This window comes from Rattus norvegicus, chromosome 12, assembly GCF_021556685.1.
Source record: "Rattus norvegicus strain SHRSP/BbbUtx chromosome 12, alternate assembly SHRSP_T2T, whole genome shotgun sequence".
NCBI classification, from domain to species: Eukaryota; Metazoa; Chordata; class Mammalia; order Rodentia; family Muridae; genus Rattus; species Rattus norvegicus.
In genome coordinates this window covers 28,432,506-28,458,568 of record NC_141545.1, presented here as the reverse complement: position 1 = coordinate 28,458,568, position 26,063 = coordinate 28,432,506, and the positions used below count along the sequence as shown (strand labels likewise).

General features: G+C 49.0%; 2 protein-coding genes across 6 annotated transcripts in view; one reads left to right on the top strand and one right to left on the bottom strand.

Moving 5' to 3' along the window:
- Positions 1-20,649, top strand: part of Baz1b (bromodomain adjacent to zinc finger domain, 1B) — a 58,139-nt gene extending 37,490 nt beyond the window's left edge. For 3 of the 5 annotated variants that reach the window (XM_087579069.1, XM_087579068.1, XM_087579070.1), the window contains 10 exons: positions 865-967; positions 2,569-2,667; positions 4,389-4,566; positions 6,348-6,530; positions 10,840-10,987; positions 12,787-12,934; positions 14,972-15,090; positions 17,246-17,376; positions 18,333-18,436; positions 18,623-20,647. In XM_087579069.1, the coding sequence (XP_087435195.1) occupies positions 865-967; positions 2,569-2,667; positions 4,389-4,566; positions 6,348-6,530; positions 10,840-10,987; positions 12,787-12,934; positions 14,972-15,090; positions 17,246-17,376; positions 18,333-18,436; positions 18,623-18,980 (1,571 nt within the window). In that variant the 3' untranslated portion in view covers positions 18,981-20,647. 5 annotated transcript variants of the gene reach the window in all.
- A 2,623-nt stretch (positions 20,650-23,272) lies between these two features.
- Fzd9 (frizzled class receptor 9) lies at positions 23,273-25,587 on the bottom strand. The gene is given in 1 exon segment (NM_153305.1): positions 23,273-25,587. A coding segment is annotated over 1 exon segment (1,779 nt). The 5' UTR covers positions 25,350-25,587; the 3' UTR covers positions 23,273-23,570.
- Between the last annotated feature and the right edge of the window lie 476 nt (positions 25,588-26,063).

The following is a 26,063-nucleotide window of genomic DNA, read 5'->3' as shown; positions in this document are numbered from 1 at the left end:
ATAAATTTTTAAATTGGTAAACATGGATTTGATTTTAATTTTTAATGTTTGTGTCTTCTTTGCTTGTGTGTGTCTGTGCAGCACATGTGTACAGGCCTGGTGTCCTCAGAGGCCCAGGCAGTTGTGAGCCACCCTAAACAATAAAAACATAAATAGGTGATTTAGAAGAGTTATGAAGAGTCACTGATAACATTTTCTTATTGTTGGTTATGAGGTATCTAAATTGAAAAACTAAATGTAAGTGTACTTTTCTGGATAGATATAGTTTCTTCAGCCATGTGTGTATGTGTATATTCAAGAACAAAAGAAACTGTTTCAGATCAGATGCTAGGGTTAGTGAGGTGGTTTCTTTGTAGTTAGAAAGGGTCTTGTGGGCTTTAATAGGATATTTAGTACCACCTCTTCCTCTGGCCACTAGATGTCAGCAGGCATGTGCAAATGTCTCCAAACCCTGAACACGTCCAGTATGTACTGTCTGTCATTATACCTATAAAACAAAAGGTTGGGGACCATGTGAGACCCAACAAACGACTCATATGATATTAACATCCACTGCTTTAAAACATACGGTTTTCTTTTTAAGCAAACATACTTTCTCAAGGTTTGGAATTTAATTTTTTTATGTAATATAACTATAGTTTGTAATGCTCTTATTAAATGAAATACTTGTAAATCTGGGAATAGTTATTTATATATTTCTTAAATCTTATTAATTAAAATTCGACAGTTTAGTAATTATAAATGTATTCTGTGTTTAATAGGCAGCATCTGTATATTGTTAGGCTGGGCATGGAGTCTGCTTAGGTTTTCTGAACAAGGAGTTGGTTTTTAATGTATTAAATCTAACATTTGCATTTCTCTTAGGTAAGAAAGCAAACCTAGGCAAAAACGCAAGTGTGAGTGCACACCTTGGATCAGCTCTAGAAGCTGTGGAGACCACTGTGCCCAAGCAAGGGCAGAACCTATGGTAAGAGCCCCGGTTGGCTTGCTCACTGTCACTCCTTCCCAGTGTTGAGGGAGAGCTATTTAACACAGTGATGTCAAAGACATTTCATGTCGCACATGTTCTGCATGTCAAAGCCTACTGTTGGGTGAGGGGTAGCTCCACTGGGAGAGCCCTTGCCTGATGTAAGTGAGCTCTGCGCTGCATCTCCAGCAGCTCTCAAGCAGTTTGTGGGAGTGAGTGCATTCCTGGAACCCAGCACTTGGAGATGGAAGCCGGACATATCAAGTCCAGGACCAGCCTGGGCCACATAATACCCTGTCTCAAAGGAAAGAAGGCCCAAAACCTCACTGTTACAAAACCACATGTGATCTTTGGGTAACCAGCTATTTCTCTCAAAGTTCAGATTTGGTTTCCCTTGCTTGTTCTACTTTGGTTTCTGTTGCTGTGATAAACAGACACTGTGGCCTAAAGCACTTTGAGAGGAAAACGGTCATTTTAGCTTATAGGTTCCCATCCATCCTCCAGGGGAGCCGGGGTAGGAAGGAGTTCATGGCAGGGGTCACCGAGGGATGCTGCTTCCTGGCTTGCTCCCAGGCTCACTCTCAGCTTGTCTTCTTTCCTTTACTTAGGCATGGTACTTCCTGCCCACAGTGTGAAAGCAATCAAGAAATGCCCACAGGCCTGTCTGATGAAAGCAGTTCCCCAAATTGAGGGCGCCTCTTAATAATAGTTGTATCCAATTGACAACCGAGATTAGCCATCAGACCTCTTTATAATATAATCTGGTATATTACGTGCTGGATTTACCCCCAATTCTTGAGACACATAGTATTACACTGTAGCTCAGGTTAGCCTGGAACTCACTGTGTAGCTCAGGCTGGCTTTGAGCTCACGCTAATCTTCCTGCTTTAGCTTCCCAATGTACTAGGATTACAGGCGTGCACCATACGTCTGCTGTGTAATGCATCTTATGTAGCACTGCCAAATGCTTCTGAATCAATTTGGGAATATGAAGACTTTTGAATTTGTTGATTATACTTTATAAAGTATGTCTAAAATAAAATTAAGGTAAATGTAATTATTAAGTAAATTTTACCCATGGAAAAAGATTAAAAATGACTTTTGGTTCCTGGGTATGTACAATTCTGCTTTTAGGCAAAGAGCTAGATTTTGTGAGGTCTTTACTACCTTTGATTATATAAAATATGTTTGGTGCAGTCACTTAGCTGTTTTTGTTTAAGGTATAATTTACTTTTTGACGTTGTTAGGACAGGTGTTCTGTTGTCTTTATACAGTCTATCATGAGCCATGTGATTGGCACACACACACTGTTAGTCCCAGAATAGAGGCTGAGGCAGGTGGATCTCTTGAGTTCAAGGACAGCCAGGGCTACACAGAGAGAAACCTTGTCTCAGAAAAAACAAACATGTTACTGTATAGTAGCAGAAGCCCTTCACTCTTCCATAACTTACAGTAAAGTTAATATCAGGTGTTCTAATGGAAAACATTAGACGGAAAACAGTTTGGAATTCTGCATTTCTCACTCACTGTCAGCCTGAGACTTCGTACACTGTTGGGTTTTCGTTGTATTTCCAACTTTAAGGTTTGTTTCTCCTCTTCAGGTTTCTGTGTGACAGTCAGAAGGAACTGGATGAGTTGCTCAATTGCCTGCATCCTCAGGGAATAAGGGAGAGTCAGCTGAAAGAGAGACTGGAGAAACGGTAAGTGCTTCTCAATGTCAGTGTCAGTGTGTGAGTCACGGTGTGCTTTTGAAGTAGGGTCTCTGTAGGTCAGTCTGGCCTCAAACTCACAAGAGATCTGCCTGCCTCTGCCTCCTAAGTGCTGGGATTAAAGAGTGCACCATGATACTCAGCAACAAGATGGGTTTGGTTTGGGCTTGTTGGCATGCTTGATTTCTGTGTGTGTGTTCTTTGATTTTTTTTTTTTTTTTTTTTTTTTGGTTCTTTTTTTTTTTCGGAGCTGGGGACTGTTCTTTGATTTTTAATTCAGTAATATTATGTGTATGAGTGTGTTGTCTGTATGTATGTCTGTTCAATGTGTGTTTAGTGCTCTAGAAGGCCAGAAGAGCTGTGGGTATTCCTAGGATTGGAGCTGTAGATTGAAAGCCATTGTGTAGGTGCTTAAGCAATCAAAACCTCGGTCCTCGGGCTGGAGAGATGGCTCAGTGATTAAGAGCACTGACTGCTCTTCCAGAGGTCCTGAGTTCAATTCCCAGCAACCACATGGTGGCTCACAACCATCTGTAATGAGATCCTGTGCCCTCTTCTGGTCTGCAGTCACATATGCAGGCAGAATGCTGTACATAAAAAATAAATAAATAAATAAATAAATAAATAAATACATAAATAAATACATAAATAAATACATAAAAACAAAAAAACCCTCGGTCCTCTGAAAGAGCATCCAGTGCTCTTAACAGCTAAGTCGTCTCTCCAGCCTCAACCTGCATGCCTATTTGAAACAGGGTCTCCTTTCTGTATAGCACAAGATGACCTTCACCTTCTTACTCTCCTGCCTCTACCCTCTGTGTGCTGTGCAAGTCTCAAGGAGCTCTTGCCTAGAGCTGTGTACAGTCATACCTGACTTTTTGTTGATAATCTATTAACGTTACAAGATAAGTCTGTAACCTGTGATGTTCACATAGTTTGTAATCTTTTTGAGCATCATGTTTATTTGGGAAAATACACTTTTAGGGTGGTATATATGATCCACGGGTAGCATCCTTGCTCTTTGACTAATGTGTGGCCTGAACCAAGCTGTGAGCCACTGTAGTTAAGCAGTGTTGCAAAAATGCATTCCTACCTGAATTAGTGTTCAAAACTGATCCGTCATCATTCATGGTAGACCAAAGATGGATGCCGTAACTGTCTACTGTAGAGAGACAGTGTGACGTCAGCTAGCACACCATTTACTCACTTACAAAGGGATGACAACTGGAGAGACGGCCACACACAGCACATGCAGACAAAAAACCTCATAAACATTTTTTTTAAAAAAATTGTGAAGCCCTGGTTTGTGCTGCCACATGGGGTAAGTATCAAAACATTTGCTAATAAGCAAAGGAAGCCAGATATGAAAAGCCATGTATTGTATGATTCTGTATATGTGATGGGTCAGTATCCAATATAGAATAACACAGGAACAGAACCGGTTACTGGCTGCTGGGGGATGTAGAGAGCGTTTGCAAAAGTTTCTTTAGGGGCCCAGAGAGGTAGCTGAGTGATTAAGAGCACTGACTGCTCTTCCAAAGGTTCTGAGTTCAATTCCCAGTAACTATGTGGGGGCTCACAAGCATCTGTAATGGATCTGATGCCCTGTTCTGGTGTGTCTGAAGACAGCTACAGTGTACTTATATACATAAAATAAATAGTTTTAAAGAAGTTTCTATAATTTCCCCCTTTCTCAATCTCAACTCCTGTAGGTACCAAGAAATTACACACTCCATTCATCTGGCTCGGAAGCCAAATTTGGGTCTAAAATCTTGTGACGGCAACCAGGAGCTCTTAAACTTCCTGAGGAGTGATCTCATCGAAGTGGCGACGAGGCTGCAGAAAGGAGGACTTGGCTACATGGAGGGAACATCCGAGTTTGAAGCCCGGGTAAGAGTGCAAGAAACCCCCTTGGGGAGCTGGGTTGCGTTCTGGTTAGGTTTGCTTTGGATGATACATGTGGAACCAAAATGTGTACATAAAGCTCTCTCGGTCATGGCTTTCGTTTGCTAAGTATTTATCAGGAAGTGGGCCAAAGCTAGTTCTTTCTCTTGCTGACATTGGATTGTTTTTCTTTCTGGCCTGATTTTTTTTTTTCTCTTCAGGCAAGGTTTACTACATGGACCTTACAAAACTCATATGTGAGATCAAGCTAGCCTCACACACAAGTGATCTCTTGATTCTGCTTCCCTAGTGCAAGGAATAAAGGTGTACACCACCACACTTCTTTAAAAATTGGCATTCCTTATGTGACTGTCAAGATTGTAGTGCACAACGTTTAAAGCACAGTTTTGTGACCTGAAGGGCTGGCTCCATGACGAAGAGCACACAGCGCTCTGTGAAGCACCCAGCTGTACCTCCAGCACCAGACACGTTGGGGCACTGCACTCATGCACGCATATTCAGGCAGGCACATATGTGTGATGAGAAGTAAAATACATCTTTATTAAAAGTGTACGTCAAACATGGTTTTATAGCATGAGCTTGATCCCAGCACTGGGAAGGCAGAGTTAAGTGGGTCTTTATGATTTGGAGGCCATCCTGGTCTATATAGTGAGTTCCAAGCCAGCCAGTGTTGCCTAGTGAGACCCTGTATCAAAAATTGTTTTTAATTTTTTTTTCCTTTTCTTTTGAGACAAAGTATCACTGTGTAGCTTTGGCTGGTCAGGGACTCTGCTATGTTGAGCAGCCTTGCTCCACCTCAGGCCTACCTGCTTCTCAAGCACCGGAAGTAAAGACTTGGGCCACCACTCCCAGCTCCAGTTTATTTTTTTTTTTAAGATTTATTAATTTATTATGTATAAGTACACTGTAGCTGTCTTCTGACACACCAGAAGAGGACATCGGACCTCTTTACAGATGGTTGTGAGCCACCATGTGGTTGCTGGGAATTGAACTCAGGACCTCTGGGAGAGCAGTCAGTGCTCTTAACCGCTGAGCCATCTCTCCAGCCCCTCCAGTTTATTTTTGGTGTGTGTGTGTGTGTGTGTGTGTGTGTGTGTGTGTGTGTGTGTGTGTGTGTGCGCGCGCGCACACACACACAGTTCTTGTCCTGGAAGCTGGAGGTGCTGGATCCCATGGAGTTGGGTTAACTGGTGATTTTGAGTCTTCTGACGTGGGTGCTGGGAACTGAACTCTGGGTCTCTACAAGAGCTGTGCACACTCTTTAACTGCTCAGCCATCTCTGCAGCTTCACAAAGAATGTGCAAAGAAAGATAAGGATTTGGTGCCTGTCTCAACAGCCATAAAATTAACAAAGGTTTAGTGGAGGTGGGAAATGTAAAGCTTAGTGCTTGAGCCCAGCCAGGAAGTGGAGAGCTTGAGTCTTCTCAGATTGTCTTTGCTTTCTTGCCTGTGTTTTATTTCCGGTACTGGGGTTTAAAGGTATGGCCTCCCACATGCTTCACACAGCCTCTGTACCTCAACCCTCAAGTTTGTCCTGTACGCAGTAAGGAATAGTGAGTCCATACAGGAGCAGATGGAGTTTCAATCTTCTGGATCCTTTCTGGGGAAGTGCGAGTGTCAGGTGCTGGTAGATCCCAGTCTACCATGGAAGGCGCGCAGGACTCGCGGAACTGTTCTGGTACTTGGCTTGGGATGTTAGGAACTTACAGGCGGACTCTTTAATGGTCTCGTTCTCCTCTTGGTGTCAATTTAAAATCTTTCCCTAGGTCATCTCCTTAGAGAAACTGAAGGATTTTGGTGAATGCGTCATCGCCCTTCAAGCCAGTGTCATAAAGAAATTTCTGCAAGGTTTCATGGCTCCCAAACAGAAGAAACGGAAACTCCAAAGTGAAGACTCCACGAAGTCCGAGGAAGTAGATGAAGAGAAGAAAATGGTAGAGGAAGCAAAGGTATTGCTGAGTCTAAGCACCGGGTTCTTGCTTTAGGGGACTTGTGTGAATGTAAGACGGAGAAGCAGAGAGCCGCCCGCTGACAGTAGTAGCCTCAGCTGTTTGTAGGGACAGCTGGTGTTGGACATACAGCAGGGTAGAAAGTACCCTGAGCGTGCTGTCCTGTGGCAGGCACAGCGTCACATGACAAGCATGACAGTGAGCTGAGTCCCAGTTCTTCCTTAACAGTGTGGCCAGCTTCTGCTGCGGCTCCATGCTCCTGCCTCAGCTTTACCAGAGAGGATTGTGCTTGTGTCAGCCAGCCATTGCTAGCTCAGAAAAGATGGACTTACATGGGGTTTCCACGAGTTTTCCTTTCACACCATCTTTGAACTCAACCCCTCCTAGCAGGCAAGTCTCTGAGTTCAAGGCTGAGACGCCAGGGCTATATAGAATCTCTGCCTCAAAAGGAAAAAAATTAAAGTCATTGTGAGTCCAGGCCATTTGTGCTGGTGGATAGGAGTGGCCCTTGAGCTAACTTATGAGTGCCAGGGTGTCAGAGCTTCCCAGCAGTAGTAGTAGTGGGCGGGGGCTGGGTTCTGAAGGAACCTAAGTGCAGATTAAAATGAAGTCTGTCTCACTGTGAGATAAATCTATCTAGTTCTCTTTTATTTTTGTTTTAAGCCAGTGGTCTCACTGTGCTGGCCTGGAACTCTATGTAAACCAGCCTGGTCTTAAATTCAGAGTTCTACCTGCCTCTGGGATTAAAGGTGTGTGCTACCATGCCTGGCCTTTGTTTCCTTTCTTTGTTTTGTTTTGTTTAGATCCAGGGTCTTAACATAGGCTTGAACCCGAGTCCTTTTACTCAACATCTCCCAAGTGGTAACAGGCGTGCAGCACCACAGGCAGAGACTTTTCAGAAGTCACTCTCAGGCGCTGCAGAGATGGCGGGGCAGTTACAGCCTTGGCTGTTCTTCCAGAGAACCTGGGTTCGATTTCCAACGCTCATGTGGCAGCTCACAACTGTCTTAACTCCAGTTCTAGCTGGTCCAACAAGCCGTTACGTGTGCCTATGTGATTACAAGCAGAAATGCTTAGGATTAAGTCCCTCCTCTTCCTAAAACACCTCGAGAGTTTGTACACAGTTAAGTTTCTCCTTCCTTTTCTTAGACCACAGTGGTATATGATTCAGGGTGATCATCTGGGGTGAGAGGCTGATTTACTTCACAATGGGACTTCACACCTAATCAGTATTTTACTAGCACGACTGTAAGAACTCTTCCTGGGTTTCTTTTAGTGGCCTTTAGCACCCAGATAGTATTCTAGGTGATCTCTGAGACAGCTTCAGCCTCGGGCTCGCGTGCTGAAGTTAGAGACCTAGATTAAATTTGCCCCAGTTTTGGTTTTAGTCGTATGTGTGTTGCACATATTTCTGTGCTACAGCAAGTGGAGGTCAGAGGACAGCCTGAGGAGTCGGTTGTTTGATCACCTAGGTCTTACTGTCGGATGGAGTTTTTGTTTTTTTTTTTTTTTTTGGTTCTTTTTTTCGGAGCTGGGGACCGAACCCAGGGCCTTGCGCTTCCTAGGTAAGCGCTCTACCACTGAGCTAAATCCCCAGCCCCAAGATGGATGGAGTTTTGATTGTTGGGCTTGGTGGCAGGTGGCTTTGCCCTGTGAGCCATGGTGCCCTTTAACCCAGCTTTGTAGGGACTTTTATTGGAAAGTTCTTGGAAAAATGTTTCCTTGCTATTTACTTTTCCTGTGAGATTTTCTTCTTACTGAGGACCAACAGGTAATTAAGTCCCATTAAGGTCCCTTTGTGTACTAAACCCTGAGCTGAAATAAATGTAAGCCCTAGACTGAGTGCAAAAGTGGAGAGCTTCTTGGAAAAATCAGTTAGGTTGCTTGCTGAGTGGTTCTGCTCTATTCTGTTCTAGCAATATCCTGCCCAGCAGCTCCCACCAAAGGTCAGCTTTGCCACAGCTCAAAATTTTCCACTGTCCTCTGCTTTGAAAGTTTCCACTTAGCAAGGGCCAGGGTTTCCTTGGCCGGGACCAGGCTGCTACATGAGTTTATGTCAGTCTCTCTTCTGGGCTCCAGTTTCTTTGGTTCTGTGAGATCGTCTCGCCGGTCCTTTTTGTAGTAATACATGATCTAGGGTCTGCAGTTTTTAAAAAGTTAAAAAGTAGCATTTATTTTCACCTACGTTGATATGTGTGTGCCAGCTTGTCTATGTGCACCGTGTGTATACAGTGCTCTCAAAAACCAGAAGGCGGCATCAGCTCCCCTGGAACTAGAGTTGTAGGCAATTCTCAGCTGCCTGATGTGAGCGCTGGGACCCGAACCATGGTTCTCTACAAGAGCAGCAAGTACTCCCAACCGTAAGCCACCTCTTCAGTCCTGATCTATGTAAATATAACACCAATTTTCTTCCTCTAAATTGAGAAAGATAATGCGTACTTAGGAAAATCCTGGGAGAAATCCTGCTCTCTTTCTACCTCTTCACTCCTTCTCTGCCTTGGTCTCCTTTAACATCGGGTCTTAACCATGTGGTCCAGGCTTGCCTCAAATCTAATTTTGTCTCAGCCTGTTGAGTGTGGAATAACAGATGTGCGTCACTATGTCTGGCGTTTTTTTGTCTGTATTTGTTCTGACAACCCTGTTGTCTGCCACTTTTTCATTTTGTTTTGTTTTTATGAGACAAAGTTTTACTGTCTCCCAAGTGCTGAAATTACAGATCTGAATTGCTGTGGGAGCCTCTGAGCACCGCAGACAGCATAGAATGGTCTGAAGGAGGCAAGAAGGCATGTTGAACATGACATCAGGACTCTGACCCCGGGCAACTTATTTTAGGCATTTTTAAGTACAGTACACTTTGGTGAAAACTTCCCTGTGTACAGTAAAGCACACAGAAAGCTAAAGATGGGAGGTGATTACATCAAAGTGGTGGGAAGTGCATTGACACCTTCCGTAAAGACGGATTGTATAGGCGACTGCTCTTGACAGCTTCCGTAGATGGCTTCTGTAGCTTGAAAAAAACAAACTTAGGTTAAGGGTTTAGGGGAGGATCTGGTGTGGCCTCCAGCCACTCAGATATCACAAAGGTCACCAGGCTAGAATGTATGTCTACTCCCAGCTTTCTAGGAGGATAACAGGTTATGCATCCCTTCCTCAAAGTAAAGCCCTGTGTGCTTAGCATTCCAGGTTCCCTAGTGTTTATCCATGCGCACAGGACTTTCGTGCCTTCTGAAAGCTTCCAGACCTGGCTCAACTTGCCTTTATTATTTTAGCTGTATAAATTTATAGTATGCATTATAACTCAGTGTATGTACATCTGTATAATATCAAGTCAGAGTAGCTAGTACTCCCCCTCTTTAAACACACTTCATTTAGTTACTTAAGTCATTCATTTGTTTGTCTATTTATGGCAGTTTCTTGGTGTGACCTTGGCTGTCCTGGAACTCACTCTGTAGACCAGGAGATCCTCCTGTCTCTGCGTCTTCTGTGTTAAGATTAAAAGCGTGCCTCACCACAACCTGACTAGATTTAGTTTATGCATAGAGGCATAGAGTAAGGTTTGCCAGAGAGTGTGAGTGTGTGTGTGTGTGTGTGTGTGTGTGTGTGTGTGTGTGTGTGTGTGTGTGTGTGTGTGAAGAAGAGGGGGGATGTTGGATTCTCTGAAGTGGATTCTTGTAAACCACCATGTGGATACTGGGAACTAAACCCAGGTCCTCTACAAGAGCAGCCAGTGCTCTTCTTCTCCTAGCCATCTCTAGCCCCATTTGAATTGTCTAGACGCTCATTAATACCTGGTAACTGCATATTTATGAGGTGCTGTGTAATATTTAAAGGTATGAATTTGCCTAGTGCATGTACCCCATAGATGTTTCATGTGGCAGTCCCTTACAGTCCTTGGGACATGAGAACTTTCGCTTTGAGTAAAGGCTGGTGACACGCAGATGAGAGGAGCTTTATCTCAGGTTCACAGCTTTATAGATAAGACTCACCGTATCTGTGGCCTGAGTGGGTGACTCATTAGCCAAAGTTTTGTAGGGCGTACATTGATCATGTGTGCTGGTGTTTATTCCTACGTCTAAATGATTTCACTGGAAGAGACATGTTGCTTCTCGACCCTACTGTATGCTTAGTTTTGGTGTGACCTCTGCCAAGCTTCTTTTTTATCCTTTGAAGCCTTGATGGGGGAGTATCATATAAGTGGGTGGCTTTAATGAAACTCTAGAATCCTCCGAATTCTGTCTTTACCCACTCAGACCCCTTTGTAATCTTTGAGGTCATGGTCATGCCATCAGGTTGTCTCCTTGCTGCTTAGGTTGCCTCTGCCTTGGAGAAATGGAAAACCGCCATCCGTGAAGCACAGACCTTCTCCAGAATGCACGTCCTCCTTGGGATGCTGGATGCGTGTATCAAGTGGGATATGTCTGCAGAAAACGCCAGGTGCAAGGTTTGCCGGAAGAAAGGTACGCACTGAGGAGAGTTGATAGCTAAGTGTTCCACTCAAAGTTTTCTTTCTCTTTTGAAGGGATTTTGGTTTTTTGAAACAGGGTTTTTCTGTGTTGCCTTGGCTGTCCTAGAACTTGCTCTGTAGCCCAGACTGCCTGCCTGTCTCTCAAGTGCTGGGATTCAGGAGTGCACCACTACAGCCCACTCTCTGAAGGAATTTTTGTCCGTCATTTAGTCCTTCTGTGTGTACCTCTAACTGGGTAGGGCAGATTTCCCCTTTGCGATCTCCTGCTGGTGACCAGCATGTGCGAGCATCTGCGGTGTGTGAGCATCCACGGTGTGTGACTGGAGCAGCTGCCCAGTCTTCACTTTGTGCAGGAGCGAGTTAGTGGAGTAAAATCTGCAGTCCTCGGGCCTGTGAGCCGAGCTGAGGTCAGTGCTTCCAGCAGGGGGCAGTCTTTGCATATCGCGCACCCCGACCTCAGTCTTTAAAGCCTTGAGTCCAGGGCCACGCATTTGGAAATGTTTTTTACTTTTCCTTGACTAATTCTATGTCATGAATTAGCTTAGGGGTTCAGTTTCCAAAGGGTGAGGCACTGTGTAGACTTGATTGCTGTAAAACTGACTAGACTGGCAGTCAGAGAAGGAAGTTAACCAGATCTGAGAACCCAGGCAGACATGTGGAAGAATTTGGGGGTCCAAGGAGAACAGCAGAGTCTCCAACCATTGATTTTTTTTTTAATTATTTTAATTTTTTTTGCTGCCTTTTAGTTAAAATACCCATACAATTAAACACGTTTTATTTACTTATTTACTTTTTTCTTTTCTTTTTTTTTTTTTTTTGGTTCTTTTTTTCGGAGCTGGGGACCAAACCCAGGACTTTGCGCTTGCTAGGCAAGTGCTCTACCACAGAGCTAAATCCCCAACCCCTACTTATTTACTTATTCTGAGATAGGGTCTCATGTAACTCTGGCGAGACAGAAACTCAAAAATACCTACCTCTTCTGCCGCCTCAGTGCTGGGATTAAAGGAGTGTGTCACGATGCCCAGGTAAACTTAGTGACTACTAACTGTCCTGCCCTGATTCTAGATAGTTCTGAGGAGATACATTAGGAACTCTCCCTAAATTGTCCAATTTTCAGAAAGTAAATTCATTTTTTAAAAATGCAGGCTGCAAAGATGACCCGGTAGGTAAGATGCCTGTGTGTAAGCATGGGGGCCAGAGCTCTGTGCTGCACCCACGTAAGTCCCCATCGGCCATGGCGGCCCTCCTGCCCAGGCTCTTAGGAGGTAGAGACAAGGGCTTTTACAGAACCAACCTTGAGCTCGGGATTCGAGAGAGAGGGGGCGGGGTGGGGGGGGGGAGACTGACTGACTCAGTATATAAGGTGGACAGCCGTCAAATACGATAACTGATGTCAGCCTCTAGCCTCCATGTGCACACAGAAGCAGCTGAGTGATGGGTGTTCCTGTGATCCCATCACCTGGGAGGCAGGGCCAGGAGGAGCTCCCCCATTGTGGCTGAACGCTGAAACCTTATATTGAAAGAAAGAAAAAGGAGCTGGGGTGGTGGCCCAGCTCTCACAGGTGCTTGCTGCTTCTCCGGAGGACCCGTGTTGGGCAGTTCTTGTAACTCCAGTTCCAGGGGATCCTGTGCTCTCTATGGCTTCACAGATTCAAACACACATGGCATACGTTCCCACAGGCACTCATGGACATAAATTAAAATAAACCTTTAAAAAGGGAAGAGAGAAGTGCTGCCCCACGGCGTTTGTTCTGTTGTGCTGCCAACAGTGCTGTGTGTGTCTGTCTGCAGGTGAGGATGACAAGCTGATCCTGTGTGACGAGTGTAATAAAGCCTTCCACCTGTTCTGTCTGAGGCCGGCCCTCTATGAAGTACCAGATGGTGAGTGGCAGTGTCCAGCTTGCCAGCCTCCTACTGCCAGGCGCAACTCCCGTGGCAGGTGAGAAGTTTTGAAAGTAAGTGGGGGGCTGGGATCTGGTAGAATGTTCTCTTAGCATATACAAAGGCCTGGACTTCATCCCTAACTCTGCAGAAGTCAGGCATGGGGGTGCAACTCTGTTACCCAAACACTGGGAAGGTGGAGGCAGGAGGATCGGGAGTTCCGGGTCATCCCTGGCTACACAGCAGTACAAAGCCTTTCTGGGCCGTAAGAGACCATCAGATAAGTGCATGGGAAAATTCAGTTCCTCAGAACTGAGTGTTTCCAAGGAGCTTTAAGCTTACTTGGGTTCGAAGCTTGACCTTTTGTGGTGCGGATACAGGAGCTTAGATGCTATCCTATGACTTTGGTTTTGGGTGTGTGTATGTGTTTGGGTGTGGGGGGCGACAGCATTTAGTTTTACTTTTTAATGTGTATGAATGTTTTGTCTGAGAGTGTGTCTTAGCCATGGAGGTGAGAAGGGTGTATTTGTTCCCTTGGAACTCGAGTTGTGATGGTCACAGGCTATCATGTGGGTGATTGGAATTGAACCCTGGTTCTGAAAGAGCAACAAGGGCTCTTAACTGCCGAGCCACTTGGTTTCGTTTAGTGTTGACATTTCTGCTTTTCACTGTTAGCCCTGTCCCTTCCCTCAGTGTTTTGGTCTTTCAAGCGGGGTTTCTCTGTAGTCCTGGGTGTCTTTCAACTCAGATCTGCCTGCCCACACCTGCTCACAAGCTCCCCATTTAACTTTTTATTTTGTTTTAAATGTTGTGTGGGGGGGTTGGGGATTTAGCTCAGTGGTAGAGCGCTTGCCTAGGAAGCGCAAGGCCCTGGGTTCGGGTCCCCAGCTCCGAAAAAAAAGAACCAAAAAAAAAAAAAAATGTTGTGTGGACATTTACCTGAACGTGTATCTGTGCACTACATGTGTCCCTGGTGCCTATGGAGGCTAGAAGAGGGCGCCGGATCCTCTGGAACTCAAGTTACAGGTTGTTGTGAGCGTCTATGTAGGCGTCAGGAATTAAACCTAGGTCCACTGGAAGACCTGCCACTCTCTAACCCCTTGATTCACTTTATTCTCCGATAGCAAGAGCATCTTCCCCTTCCTTTAAATTTACTCATTGCCTACTTTACTGCCGCTTCTACAGGCGATCACCACTGAGTATCTGCAGCCAAACCACCGCCTTCGCTACCACGCTCCGTTTCCTTTCCTTGCTGTCTCTTTCAACATGGACTCCCCTGTACAGCCAAGCCAGCACCGTGAAGGCACCTAATGTCTTCCCAGTTAACTGTGGTTGCTTTGTACATTGACATTTGAGATCGCAAAAGGGCATCCTTACAGGCACTAGGCTGTCTCTTGTAAAGGGCAGCTGTTTGATTCCAACCACATCTTAGCAGCCTTGCTGGGTTAGTTCTCCCTCTGCCTCCATCCCCATGTCCTCTTGCAGGGTCACACGGCCTGTTGCTCTGAAGCAGTGTTTGGACCAGGTGTCCTGAGCGGGATCAGTTGCTTTGTTGTGTGGTCACCTGCAAGCTGTCTCAGCTCCGGGACGGGAGCTGCCAAGTCTGCAGTGATACTTGCTGGGCTCTCTGTCCTCTCAGTCCACCCAGAGTTGGGGCAGCTTTGGTGTCTAAAGTGTTAACCTTATCTGACTTTTTTTTTTTCCTTTTTTTTTTTTTTTCCGGAGCTGGGGACCGAACCCAGGGCCTTGTGCTTGCTAGGCAAGTGCTCTACCACTGAGCTAAATCCCCAACCCCTATCTGACTTTTGTGAGGCAAAAGTAATAGTGTTTTGTACTGTTTGTGAGAGGAAGTAGAAGTTGTATTTTGTTCTTCGTCCCCTTCCCCCATGGGTGTCCCTTAAACCATTTTAGGCTTAGGACAGGGATGTACAGTGCGAAGCATAGTGGGCCTACCCCGGGGTCTCTCCCTTACTGGCCGTCAGTGTGCTTCGCTTCAGGAATAGAGGTGTTGCACATCCTCTGGGGTTTTCGCTCTCCTTGAGCCATCCTGGACCAAACTAAAACCGCGTCTCTACTTGGCTTTGCTTCTCCATAGGAATTACACTGAAGAGTCTACCTCTGAGGACAGCGAAGGTGATGAGAGTGGTGATGAGGAGGAAGAGGAGGAGGAGGAGGAGGAGGAAGAAGAGGATTATGAAGTGGCCGGCTTGCGGTGTAAGTATCTAGTATGGCATACTTCCTTGGTCTCAAACTGACCAGAGAAGCCTGGCTGGGAGAGAAATTCAGCATTGCCATTTTGGTGTCTTCCTCTTCTCTCTTGGGACTGAGGAAATGAGCTGCCATGTGTATATTGGCTTTCGGGACAGGATAGAGGGGTGGATCTATACTGCTGTACCATGTGATCAGTGTTCACTTCCCAGTGTCCATGTTGGGCAGCTCACAGCTGCCTGTAACTTCAGATCCAGGGACCTAGGACACTTACCTGGACTCTGGGCACCTTCATTCATGTGCATGCATATATATATATATATATATATATATATATGTACATGTACACACAGGTTCACACAGAAATGTAATTAAAAGTAAAATCTTTTTAAACTGTCTGGGAGCAGGTGGAGTGATCCCCAGAGTGTCCGCCCACAGCAGATCACTTGCTCTAAGATTCAGTGGGCGTCATGCACGTTTATGACAAGGTTTCTGGTCTAGCCCCATCCATGCACAGTGACAGTGGCCAGAGATGTCTTTGACCTATGGTCCAGGGCTGGTTTCAGCAGCCTACCTGCTGACCGATGCTCCCTGACGTGTGCGGTTTTCCAGTGGTCACAGGATGATAAGAATGCTCCTGTTGGCCTCGATGAAGCCAACAGCTCAGCCCTCCTTTCGTGGTTTCCTTCTCATAGGCCGGTAGAAAATAGAGCACAGGGCCCACAGCCCTGAGGAACTGTCCACACTGTGAGAGGAAGCAGGTGATTGCTTGGCCATTTCCTACTGCGGTGGCGCATCCCGTGTGTTCTGGCCTCGCTCGCACTCTGCACAGCTCTGTCTTGAGATAGGAACGCACTGTGTATCAGTGGCTTTCCTGGAACCTCCAGTGTAGGTCAGGCTGGCCTCACATTTCATAGAGAGCTGCCTGTCTAGGCCTTCTGAATGCTCTGATTAAAGGTTTATTTCCAAAGCTGTCCTGGAATAGCTCCCCATTGGTGGGATTGCAGACACAGGCCACCGCACTAGACTGTTGGTTCACTAGGTCTGACCTGAGGGGTGCAGGGCCATCCTGTCAGGAGACCCCTCAGTGATCCATAGAGTGATGCACCCTCCTCACGGCTGAGTCCAGCAGCCTGCTGATGTTTACTTTCATGCCAGTGGCTGCTTCCCACCTCTGCTCCATGGAGGCGATGGTTCTCTTTCGCTGGCCTCCCAGGGTTATTGCCCAGCTAGGAAATACTCGGTACTTCAGAGCCCCTGGTGCCTTCAACCTTTCAGGCCACCCGTGTGTCCTGTCCATGTCAGTTCCCTTGTGCAACTTCAGGCCTAGGACCTAAGCCTTAGCTTCTTCCTCATGAACCTTGTCTGGAGCTGGAAGCCTTAAAATAGCCACTGAAGGGTTAGCGTGGTCCAGAAATAGAATGGGAAGAGCGTCGTTCATTGGTTCTGCACATGGCTGCTTCTGTGAACACATTCTCTGCCCAAGTGTCATCTCCCCCCACCCAGGGCATCAGTGAGGAAAGGTTGTGGAAAAGGTTTTAGTGGAGAAGAAGCTTTGAGCTAATCCTTGCAGAGAATGTTCCCAAGGGCATCCCAAGGAATGTTGGTTTGCCTGCCCTGAGCACCTGTCGCCAACCAGTGACATGAGTAGTCTACGTGCCTTTCAGTTTATTCTCTTCAGAGATTCCAGGCGGGGCTCTCAGGGAAGAGTCTCACCTACCATCTTGGTTTTCAGAAACATGAGAGGGTGGGTCCTGACTTATATTTGCAGAATGTTGTGGGCCATTGTGTGAGTGAGCTTTTCCCTGAAAACACCAGGTAAAGAGCATAGGGTAACTGGAAATTACGAAGCAAAGTCAGATTCCCTTGTACATGGAGGTGTGTGAATTCTCTTGGGCTAAGTCTGGGCTGTCGGCGAGCCATACTGCCGGGTTGACAAACATGTTTCCAACTGAGTTACTTGACAGTTGACTCCTGCTGACCAAGTAGAGACAAGATAGAAGTGCTGGGACCTGGCCTTCTGCAGCCCCAGAGAGTCACTGCCTGTCTGCTCTGGTGGTCTCGTCCCTCCCCTGCCACACCATGTCCGTGTCCATCTGTCCAGTGCGTGTCCCTACCCCCAACCACTGTTGCTGCACTCTCAGCCCATGTTTCATTTCAGTGAGACCCCGGAAGACCATTCGAGGCAAGCAGAGTGTCATCCCTGCAGCAAGGCCAGGCCGACCGCCGGGTAAGAAGTCACATGCTGCTAGACGGTCACGGCCAAAGGATGACACAGAGGTCGATGAGCTGGTAAGAATCACTTAGCCTCCTCTAGTCTTTGTATTCTTTATGTTCTAGTCCACAATGGGGAATTCACAAGGCAACAGGTGGGAGCCTGCCCGCCCTTCCCCTCCCCTTGGGTCGGGGGCTGAGGAGCAGATGGATAGGCTCGGTGCAGACGAGGCAGCAGGCCCTCCAGGAGCAGCTATGCCCGGCATCCTGCCTAGCCTGCTGCAGACAGTCTCCCCTAGTTAGCAGCAGCCTGCAGCTCGTTAGGGACTTTAAAATAGTATCCATGTGTCTCTGGTGGGCCCAGAGGGGTGGGCCTCCCTGTGGGAATGCCAGCAATGCCAGAGCCACTAACTGCTGCTTTAGCCACAGTTGTTAGAAGGACATTGCCCCACTCCTCTGTCCTCGCCACCTTGCTGCCGTGGTTTAGATCCGGCTTGGCAGAAGGAAGCTCAGGCACTGGTCTGTCTGCTGAGTTTGGCTTGAGGACATGAAGGAAACCACTGGGGAGAGGAACGGTCCTTAACATTGCCAGTGCCTCATGTGCGGCTCCTACAGCCGTGCATTCCACCCGCCAGTGGCTGCCTGCAAGGGTGCCCCGCCCCGGTCTCCTTAACACCTCCTCCTGCAGCCACTGAGGACTGGCGCTACACCGCCTGCTTTTCTTCCTAAACATCCGTGTTCCCCAAAGCTGGCTGCTGGGGTCGGCGATGGCTTGTTCATGTCTGTAATTCTGGATTCATCTCTCACAGGGTTAGCCCTCTCCAGCCACCCCCTCTCTCTATTCTGCTGATGAGCGCCTGCTGCGGCCCCTCTGCCACATTAGCCTCTCTCTGACTTGAAAGCGCCACCTGCCCTGAGTGTCACCCACCTGTGATGCCAAGGCACTGCGCTCGAGTGCACATTTGTCTATGTGTCTTGTAACCCTTCTGCTTCTAAGTCCTGTAATGACTGGCGCTCTGCTTCCTCTGTGCCAGGTACTTCAGACCAAGCGTAGCTCAAGGAGGCAGAGTCTGGAGCTACAAAAGTGTGAGGAAATCCTTCACAAATTAGTAAAGTACCGCTTCAGCTGGCCCTTCCGGTGAGTGCCCCGCCTCTCCCGCTATTCTGACTCCTTCTTGTTGAGACAGATCTTAGCAAGGGGATGGGGAGTCACGGCCCATAGAAGGGGGGCAAACTTTGTCTCCTGGGTCGGCTTGATCCGTGACTGCAAGCATCCTGCGTGGTGCTTCTCTGGCCTGGTGTTTCTCACTTGGTGTTTTCCTAGGGAGCCTGTGACCAGAGACGAGGCTGAGGACTACTATGACGTGATCGACCACCCCATGGACTTCCAGACCATGCAGAACAAATGCTCCTGCGGGAACTATCGGTCTGTGCAGGAGTTCCTCACCGACGTGAAGCAAGTGTTTGCCAATGCTGAGCTCTACAACTGCCGCGGCAGCCACGTGCTGAGTTGCATGGAGAAGACAGAGCAGTGCCTGCTGGCCCTGCTGCAAAAACACCTCCCCGGCCACCCCTACGTCCGCAGGAAACGCAGGAAGTTTCCTGATAGGCTCGCTGATGATGAAGGGGACAGTGATTCAGAGTCTGTCGGACAGTCCAGGGGACGAAGACAGAAGAAGTAAAGAGGCAGGGTCCTAGTGAGGGAGCCGAGGAGGGGGGACAGGAGGAGACCTCCAAGGGGTGTGGGAGAGGCAGGGAAGCTGGGAGGATTTAAAGGGAAAGTGACGGTAGGTAGCATCCAGAAAGGCCTGTCACTCCATGCTTGGGCTTTTCTGCAACTCCCATGGGGCCTTTTTCAATCAAAGCCAAGCTCTTGGGGAGAATCGAGCTAACCTGATGCGCCCTGCCCAGAGAGCTAGCGGCAGATGTGGGCCCCATCTTGAGTTCTGAGAGGTGGGGGAAGCCTAGATATGGCTTCTCCTGTGAGCTCTGCCCTGCTCTCCTCCTCTTCCTCCTCCTCCTCCTCCCACCTCATTACAGCAGTGCCAAGCCCCCGGTCTCAGAGAGGGTGTTGTACCCCACAGTAGGAAGGAGCGTCATCAGGCCACGCTGGGTGAGGTGTGGATCTTTTGAATTTATATTTATACACAGTCCTATTTCTTTACATCCGCACTGTCTCTTCCTCCTCCTCCCTCTCAGGTGACAGTATCAGCGAGTGCCATACAGAATTCTGTGTTCACCAGCATCTTGGGACAGTGTGGGCTTTGAGTTGATTGTGGCAGAGTAGAGGGACATTTTCTGGAGCTGTCCCTGAGGACTGTCTACATTGTGGCAGCCCTTCCTACCCTCACCCGACTCACCGCCTCGTAAGAAACAAAGCAAACTAAGGCACTTCCCATAGACTGGAGTCCTGCTTCCAATCATGCTATGACCTTGGCTTTGATGGGTCTGGCCAGAGGGGTGTTGGAGCCCAGCCCACCCACAAACCAGACAAGCCCTTAGGGAGCCGGAAAAAGAGCAGGAAGAAGTTAAAATGTTTAATTTTTTAAATTGACTTTTGTAGTTATTAAAGTTGCTTGTTTCCGCAGTGATATTGTATAAAGAACATCTTGTAAAATAACTTGTCATCTTGCTTTGGCACATGTACAGTACAGTTTCTATGATATGTGTTCGCTTTACTACCCTCAAAGAGGCCAGCAGGCAGCAGGGTCTGGGGTTGGAGTCCTCTCTGCCTACCTGTGTGTGCCTGCTACTCCAGGGCCCACTCTGCAGATCTAGTGCTCCTTCCTGGATGGTGATTGCTGTCAACATCTGGAGAGTGGGGAAGGCCAGCTCTGCCCTTCATAGCCGGTCTAGCCTTGTGTTGTATTAGGCAAAAGTTTGTAGTCTGCGTTCCCTTTTATGACAGATTTTGATAAAAGTACAGACAGGGTTTAATTTTCTTTTCCATCGATTTTCAACTTGGAAAATGTGAGTCCCTCAGCTCTTGTTTAAAGGAAAAGAAGTCTGCCAGGTCCGGGAGCCCGCCATTCCACCGTTCCCGGGGCTGAGGGAAAGACAGCCTTGCTGAGTGCGGCTCTGGGTGTGGCCCCATCCAGTGGCTGAGGAAGGCTTCCTTCTGTTTCTCGAAGGGGCTTGGCTGGGTTAGCACTAACACACCGTGATCCTCTTCCTGCTTCCTACCCTAGATGTTGGTGTTTTAGCAGAAAGCTGGTGTTCCCACTGCAGTGACATCTACCTGCGTGGTGGATTTTTAAATTGTCTTAAAGGAGGAAGGGCCACGGTAAAGGGTAGACTTGTAATAAATTGGAATTTCAAATAAACATTATGTACTTGTGTTTATAAAGAAGAGACAACTGCAATGGCTCCTTTTTCTCTTGGGGCAGTGGTGGGCAGTGCAGCCCTGCGAGCTGGGTATTTGAAGATGAACAATACAGCGTATCTATAGCTCCTGCCTAGAGCATGCACCCTACCCCATGAGAGGCCATAGCTGTTTCAGACACATCCCTGCTACAGAACAGAACAGCACCTCAAGCCTTTGCTGGCACGGCCTGTCTGCCCTGAGTCCTGAGCAATGGTTAGTCCTGAGGTGCCCTTCACTTCCCATCTCTGCTTCGTCTTCCCTCCTAGTTCCTCTAAAAGCCACACCAGCCTCGCTTCTACTGCACAGACAGCCAAGTACTGACCCCCTCTCTCCTTACCTGCTGACAGACAAGGGAAAGAGGGGTGCTCTGCTGGCCCATTAAATGTCCACTTCAACATGGCCCCCTGCCTTCCCCATCCTGTCTGCAGGTCCTTGAGCAGATCCTGTGCACCACTCCCAGTGTGGGCTGTAAGTTTTCTCCTGCAAGATGGTCAGACAGATGCTCCTTACAAAGAAAAGGCTGAGGGCATTCTCTGTATGAAGAACTTAGGAAAGGCTGGGGGTGCGGCTCAGTGGTGGACTGCCTGTCTGTCCTCCTTCTGGCCCTGGGTTCCATCCCCAACAAAGCAAAAGTAGCGTTTTGTGTACCAAGTATCTATCTAGTTCCTACCCTGGTTCAGTTACGTACACACGCTATTCCCGGAGATAACTGCATGTAATAGAGGTGTTTTGTGTTTCCTACCGCTGATTTCAACGAGATAACGAGAGACATGAAGTGAGGCCTGAGGTTTCATAAAACAAATGAAAAAACTTTCTTAGCCAATCCTGAGTGCCTTTAATCGCAGCCCTCGGGTGGTAGAGACAGGCAGCTCTCTTGAGTCTGAGGCTGGTGGTCATATGGTGTCCAGGACAGCCAGGGCTTATAGAGAGAGACCCTGTCTCAAAATACAGAAAATACACACAAAAGCTTTGAGGCGCTGCACTGGAAAATGCCGGGTCTGTGTAGAATCCATCCAGGCCCACTCGATCACGATCTTTGCCAGTGGCTGGTAAGATGGAGTAGTGGGCAAGAACACGTGCTGTGGGGACGTTAGGACCTGAGAGAAATCCCCCTGCACCCACGGAGAAAGCTGGGTGTAGATCAATGAGCTGATAAAGGCCTGCCGTTCTCTCTGGCCCATGTATGCATATATGTGCATACGCATGCGCACACATTCACACAGGCTACTTCTGCCTGATTGGCATCAACGGCTTAGATAGAGGCCAATATTGGCCGACACAGACCTCCAGGATGACCATATACCTCACAGGGGACAGGGATGGGACAGGTCCCAGTAGCCTGAGCCTCCCTAGCACACAGGTATACATGGTGCTTTCCCAACCTCCCATGCATGCGTCCCAACCGTCCCAGCACAGCTGTGCACATCCCCATGGTCCTGCCTTATCCCACAGCTATGTCAGCACCCCAAGTTCTGGAGTTTGGGGTGGGCAAGGAGGGACAGTCAAACTCAACAGCTCCCGACCTCCCAGACTGCTACCAAGAGACATGCATGGTCCTGCCCGTCTTTTCCCTCCATCCAACACCAGGAAGAGATAGCCTGGGGCTCTAACTACTGAGTATTGTGTTTGGTTTTTGTTGTTAGTGAAGGGTTTTGTTGTTAATGTTATGTTTTTGTTTTTTCAAGACAAGGCTTCTAACTTGCTGAGCAATTCTTTTAAAAATAATTTTACCTCAGTTTAGGGAATTGAACGCAAATTAGATTGGATGGTAAGCAACTTTCCCTGCTGAGCCATCTGACCTGCCCACTCCTTTTTTCTTATTTTTGTGTCCAAAGAGTCTCAGGTAGCCAGAGGATTCCTGATCTTTCTGCTTCTATCTCCCAAGTATTTGAATTACAAACATGCTCCACCAGGCCGCTTTTGAGCCCTGCTGGAGGCAGAACCCAGGGCTTCGTGCATGTTAGGCAAAGACTGCCAACTGTGCTTGGGTCCCAGCTCTCTGCAATCTTCATAGATAGTGACGCGAACCATCTTCCAGACTTGGAAACAGTCTAATTCCCTTGCTTCCTTTATAAAAAGCTTCTTATTACATAGGCATACTTGGAGAGCAGGAATTGTGCCACAGAGCACAGGTGGAGGTCAAAATGACAATATGTGAGTTCTCGGACTGAACTCAAGCTTTAGCTGTAAGCACCTTTAACCACTGAGCTCTCTTGCCAAACCTGACCTTATTTTGCTAAAGCGAAGTGTGGGTGTGTGGGGGTGGGGGAGCTTACCTGTTTCCCCAAACAAGCTAGATGACAGGACTACAAGTAGCCATGTCCCAGCCAGGGGTTCCTGGGTATTCACGAGGAGGCTCTTGTTTCACTTCAGAAGCACAGATCTCAGTCTTGAGACAGGTGAGAAGAGAATCACGCATACACGTATGCACAGTCTAGGACGCCTATAATCCACCCATGCCCCACAGAGGAACTTCCTCCTTTACATGGAGAATGAACTTCATAGCTGTCGCCCCCCAGCTCTGCTTAAGACGTTTCTCACCCTCCTGTCTTGTCTTCCCTTTTTCCAACCCAGACAGGACACAGCAGTGCCACACGAGGGTTTATTCCAGTCACAGCTTCCAGAGAAATGCCACAATAAATTACATCATTAAATAAACTCTGCTCTGGACCCTGCCCCACCTCTGCCCCTTCTGATCCTAGGACCCTCTGTGGACTTAACTAGGCCCACTCCCTGCCTGAGAAGGAAAGACAAGGCCCTGAGCTTTACTGGGTCCCCACCCTAGTCCTCAGCCCCCTGTGTCTCACTTGTCTGACCTTGACAGCTGGGCAGCTGTTAGTCAGCTGTCTCTGGAGGGGGGGAGGGGAGGGCAAGGAGGGAGCAACCATAACTCAGCCCAGCCTATGTTCTAGAGGTGTGTGGGGTTCTCCAGAGAGGGGTCTGTCTTAGTCATGTGCAAGACCACCGTGGGGGCTTTGTAGTGACAGTGGGTACCCCGGCCATAGCCCCCTGGGGTTCGGCAGGCCTTGGCCCGGGCTCGACCAGCTGCCATTTTTCGGTAACATAGACTCTGCCAAGTCTGGAAAGTCTTGGAACTCCATACCCAGACTCCACTGGTGATGCCCACCACCAAGGACATGAAGATTTTGAGCATGAAGACGGCCACAGTGGGCACCGAGCCCCCTGGCAGCGAGCAGTCTCTCCGGCCTCCAGGCACGGCAGCGGCAGTGCATGGTTGCTCTGTGGCCCGAAGACGCCAGAAGTCCATGTTGAGGCGTTCGTAAACATAGCAGACAATGACGCAGGTAGCCGGCACTGTGTAAAGGATGGAAAAGACTCCGATTTTCACCATCAGCTTCTCCAGCTTCTCTGTATTGGTGCCGCCCGTCTTCATAATTTTGCGGATATGGAAGAGAGCCACAAAACCGGTCAGGAGGAAACTGGTGCCCAGTACCAAGTAGCAAGAGAGGGGCACCAACACAAAGCCAGTGAGAGCTGCCGGGTCCATGCTAGCTACATAGCAGAGCCCAGTCAGCTCATCCCCAGCCACCTTACGTAGAGTCAGGACCACGATAGTCTTGAGTGCTGGCAAGCCCCACGCTGCCATGTGGAAGTAACTACCGTGAGCCTCGATGGCTTCGTGGCCCCACTTTTTGCCTGCAGCCAGGAACCAGGTGAGAGTCAAAACCACCCACCAAAGTGAGCTGGCCATCCCGAAATAATAGAGCAATAGGAAGACCAGGGTGCAGCCTGTGTTTTCCAGACCCTCCTGGATCACATACAGAGCCCCTGCCTCCTGGTCGCAGGCCACACTCTGTGCACCTGCCACCGCTCTGATCAGGAAGGCCAAGGAGTAGACATTGTAGCACATGGAAAGGAAGATTATAGGGCGCTCTGGGTACTGGAATCGGTGAGGCTCCAGCAGGAAGGTGAACACGGTGAAGGCCGTGGAGAAGAAACACAACGCGGACCACACAGCCATCCAGACCAGCGCGAAGTCCTTATCGCGCCGAGACCAGAACACCTCGACGCCTGGCCCGCAGCGCGGAGCGCACGAGCGACTCTTCTCCACGTACTGGAACTTCTCGGGGTTGTCGCAGGTGCCTCCACTGCCCGGACCGGGGGCTGAATCTCCCGGTGGCCTCGCGGGCCGAGGTGCTACAGGAAGCATGCCCAGGCCCTTGTGGGGTTCTGTGGGGCCTGCGGTAGCGTTCTCGGGTGCCTCCATGCAGAGCGCGTGCGGGTCGTTGCGCGTGGGGAGCCGGGCACAGTCGAGGGAGTCCGGCCAGCCGAAATTGAATTGCTCCATGATGGGGGCGCAGCGCAGGCGAGCCTGCTCGCACATGGGCCGGCAGGCGGGGATGGGAGTGGAGACCTGGTCGGTGCACATTGGGGCGTAGAGCGAGCAGAGGAAGAAGCGCAGGTGGCTGTGGCAGCCGTACTGCACGAGAGGCGAGAACTCGGCCAGCTGCGCGGCCGCCTCGCCCTGCGACGTGTGGCCCAGTAGGTTGGGCATGCGGGTCAGGTTGTAGCCGATGCCCCGGCACATGGGGATCTCCATCGCTTGGCACGGTGCGGGGCCACGGCCGCGCTCCGGATCAAAGCGGCCGATCTCCAGCGCCGCGCCGCCCGTCGCCAGCAGCTGCCACAGCAGCAGCGCCCCGCGGAGCAGCGGTGGCACCGCCATCGCCCCGCGGCGCGGCCGCCCCGGCTCACACGCGCCGCTCCATCCCGCGTCCCGGGATCTGCGCGCCACGTCGCGGGTCCCACGCCATCTCTCGGCCGCCCACGTGTGTCCTGGAGCGCGCGGCGCCTTCGGAAGAACAGCCGCTACCACCGCCGTCGCCGTCGCTGTCGCCGCCGCCGCTGCCGCCGCCACTCCAGCCAGAGCCGGCGCGGTCTCAGCCGCCAGCCGCAGCAGCTCCGAACCCCGAGGGCGTGGTCAGTGGGAAGACACGCCCCGGGGCGGGGCTGTCCCTCCGGGCACGCCCCCGTCGCGCTTTAAAGGTGCCGCGCCTCTCTGCCACGCTGGAGGCGTGTGGGCGACGTTGTGGGGCAACTCTTCTTCCCTTCTGCTCATTTCTTTCCCTTCCTTTGCAGACTCGACAGTCCGTGGGGACACACCTCCCTCGTAATGTCAAGTGCGCCCTCTTCTCCCAAGGTGGGAGGGGACCATCCCAAGCTCTCCCAGCTCCAGGCAAGGAAGTTGCTTGCTGCCCCTCTCCTCTCTTCTCCTCTTCAGCGTATTTTTGTGGATCTTGTTTTTTGAGACAGGGTCTCAGATAACCCAGGCTGGCCCTCAAAAGGGCTGCCTCCACATGAGTTTTATGCTGTTCGTTCTAGGAATCAACTCAGGGAGACTCATACAGGCTAGAACAAGCCACTAAGCCACATTGGTGAT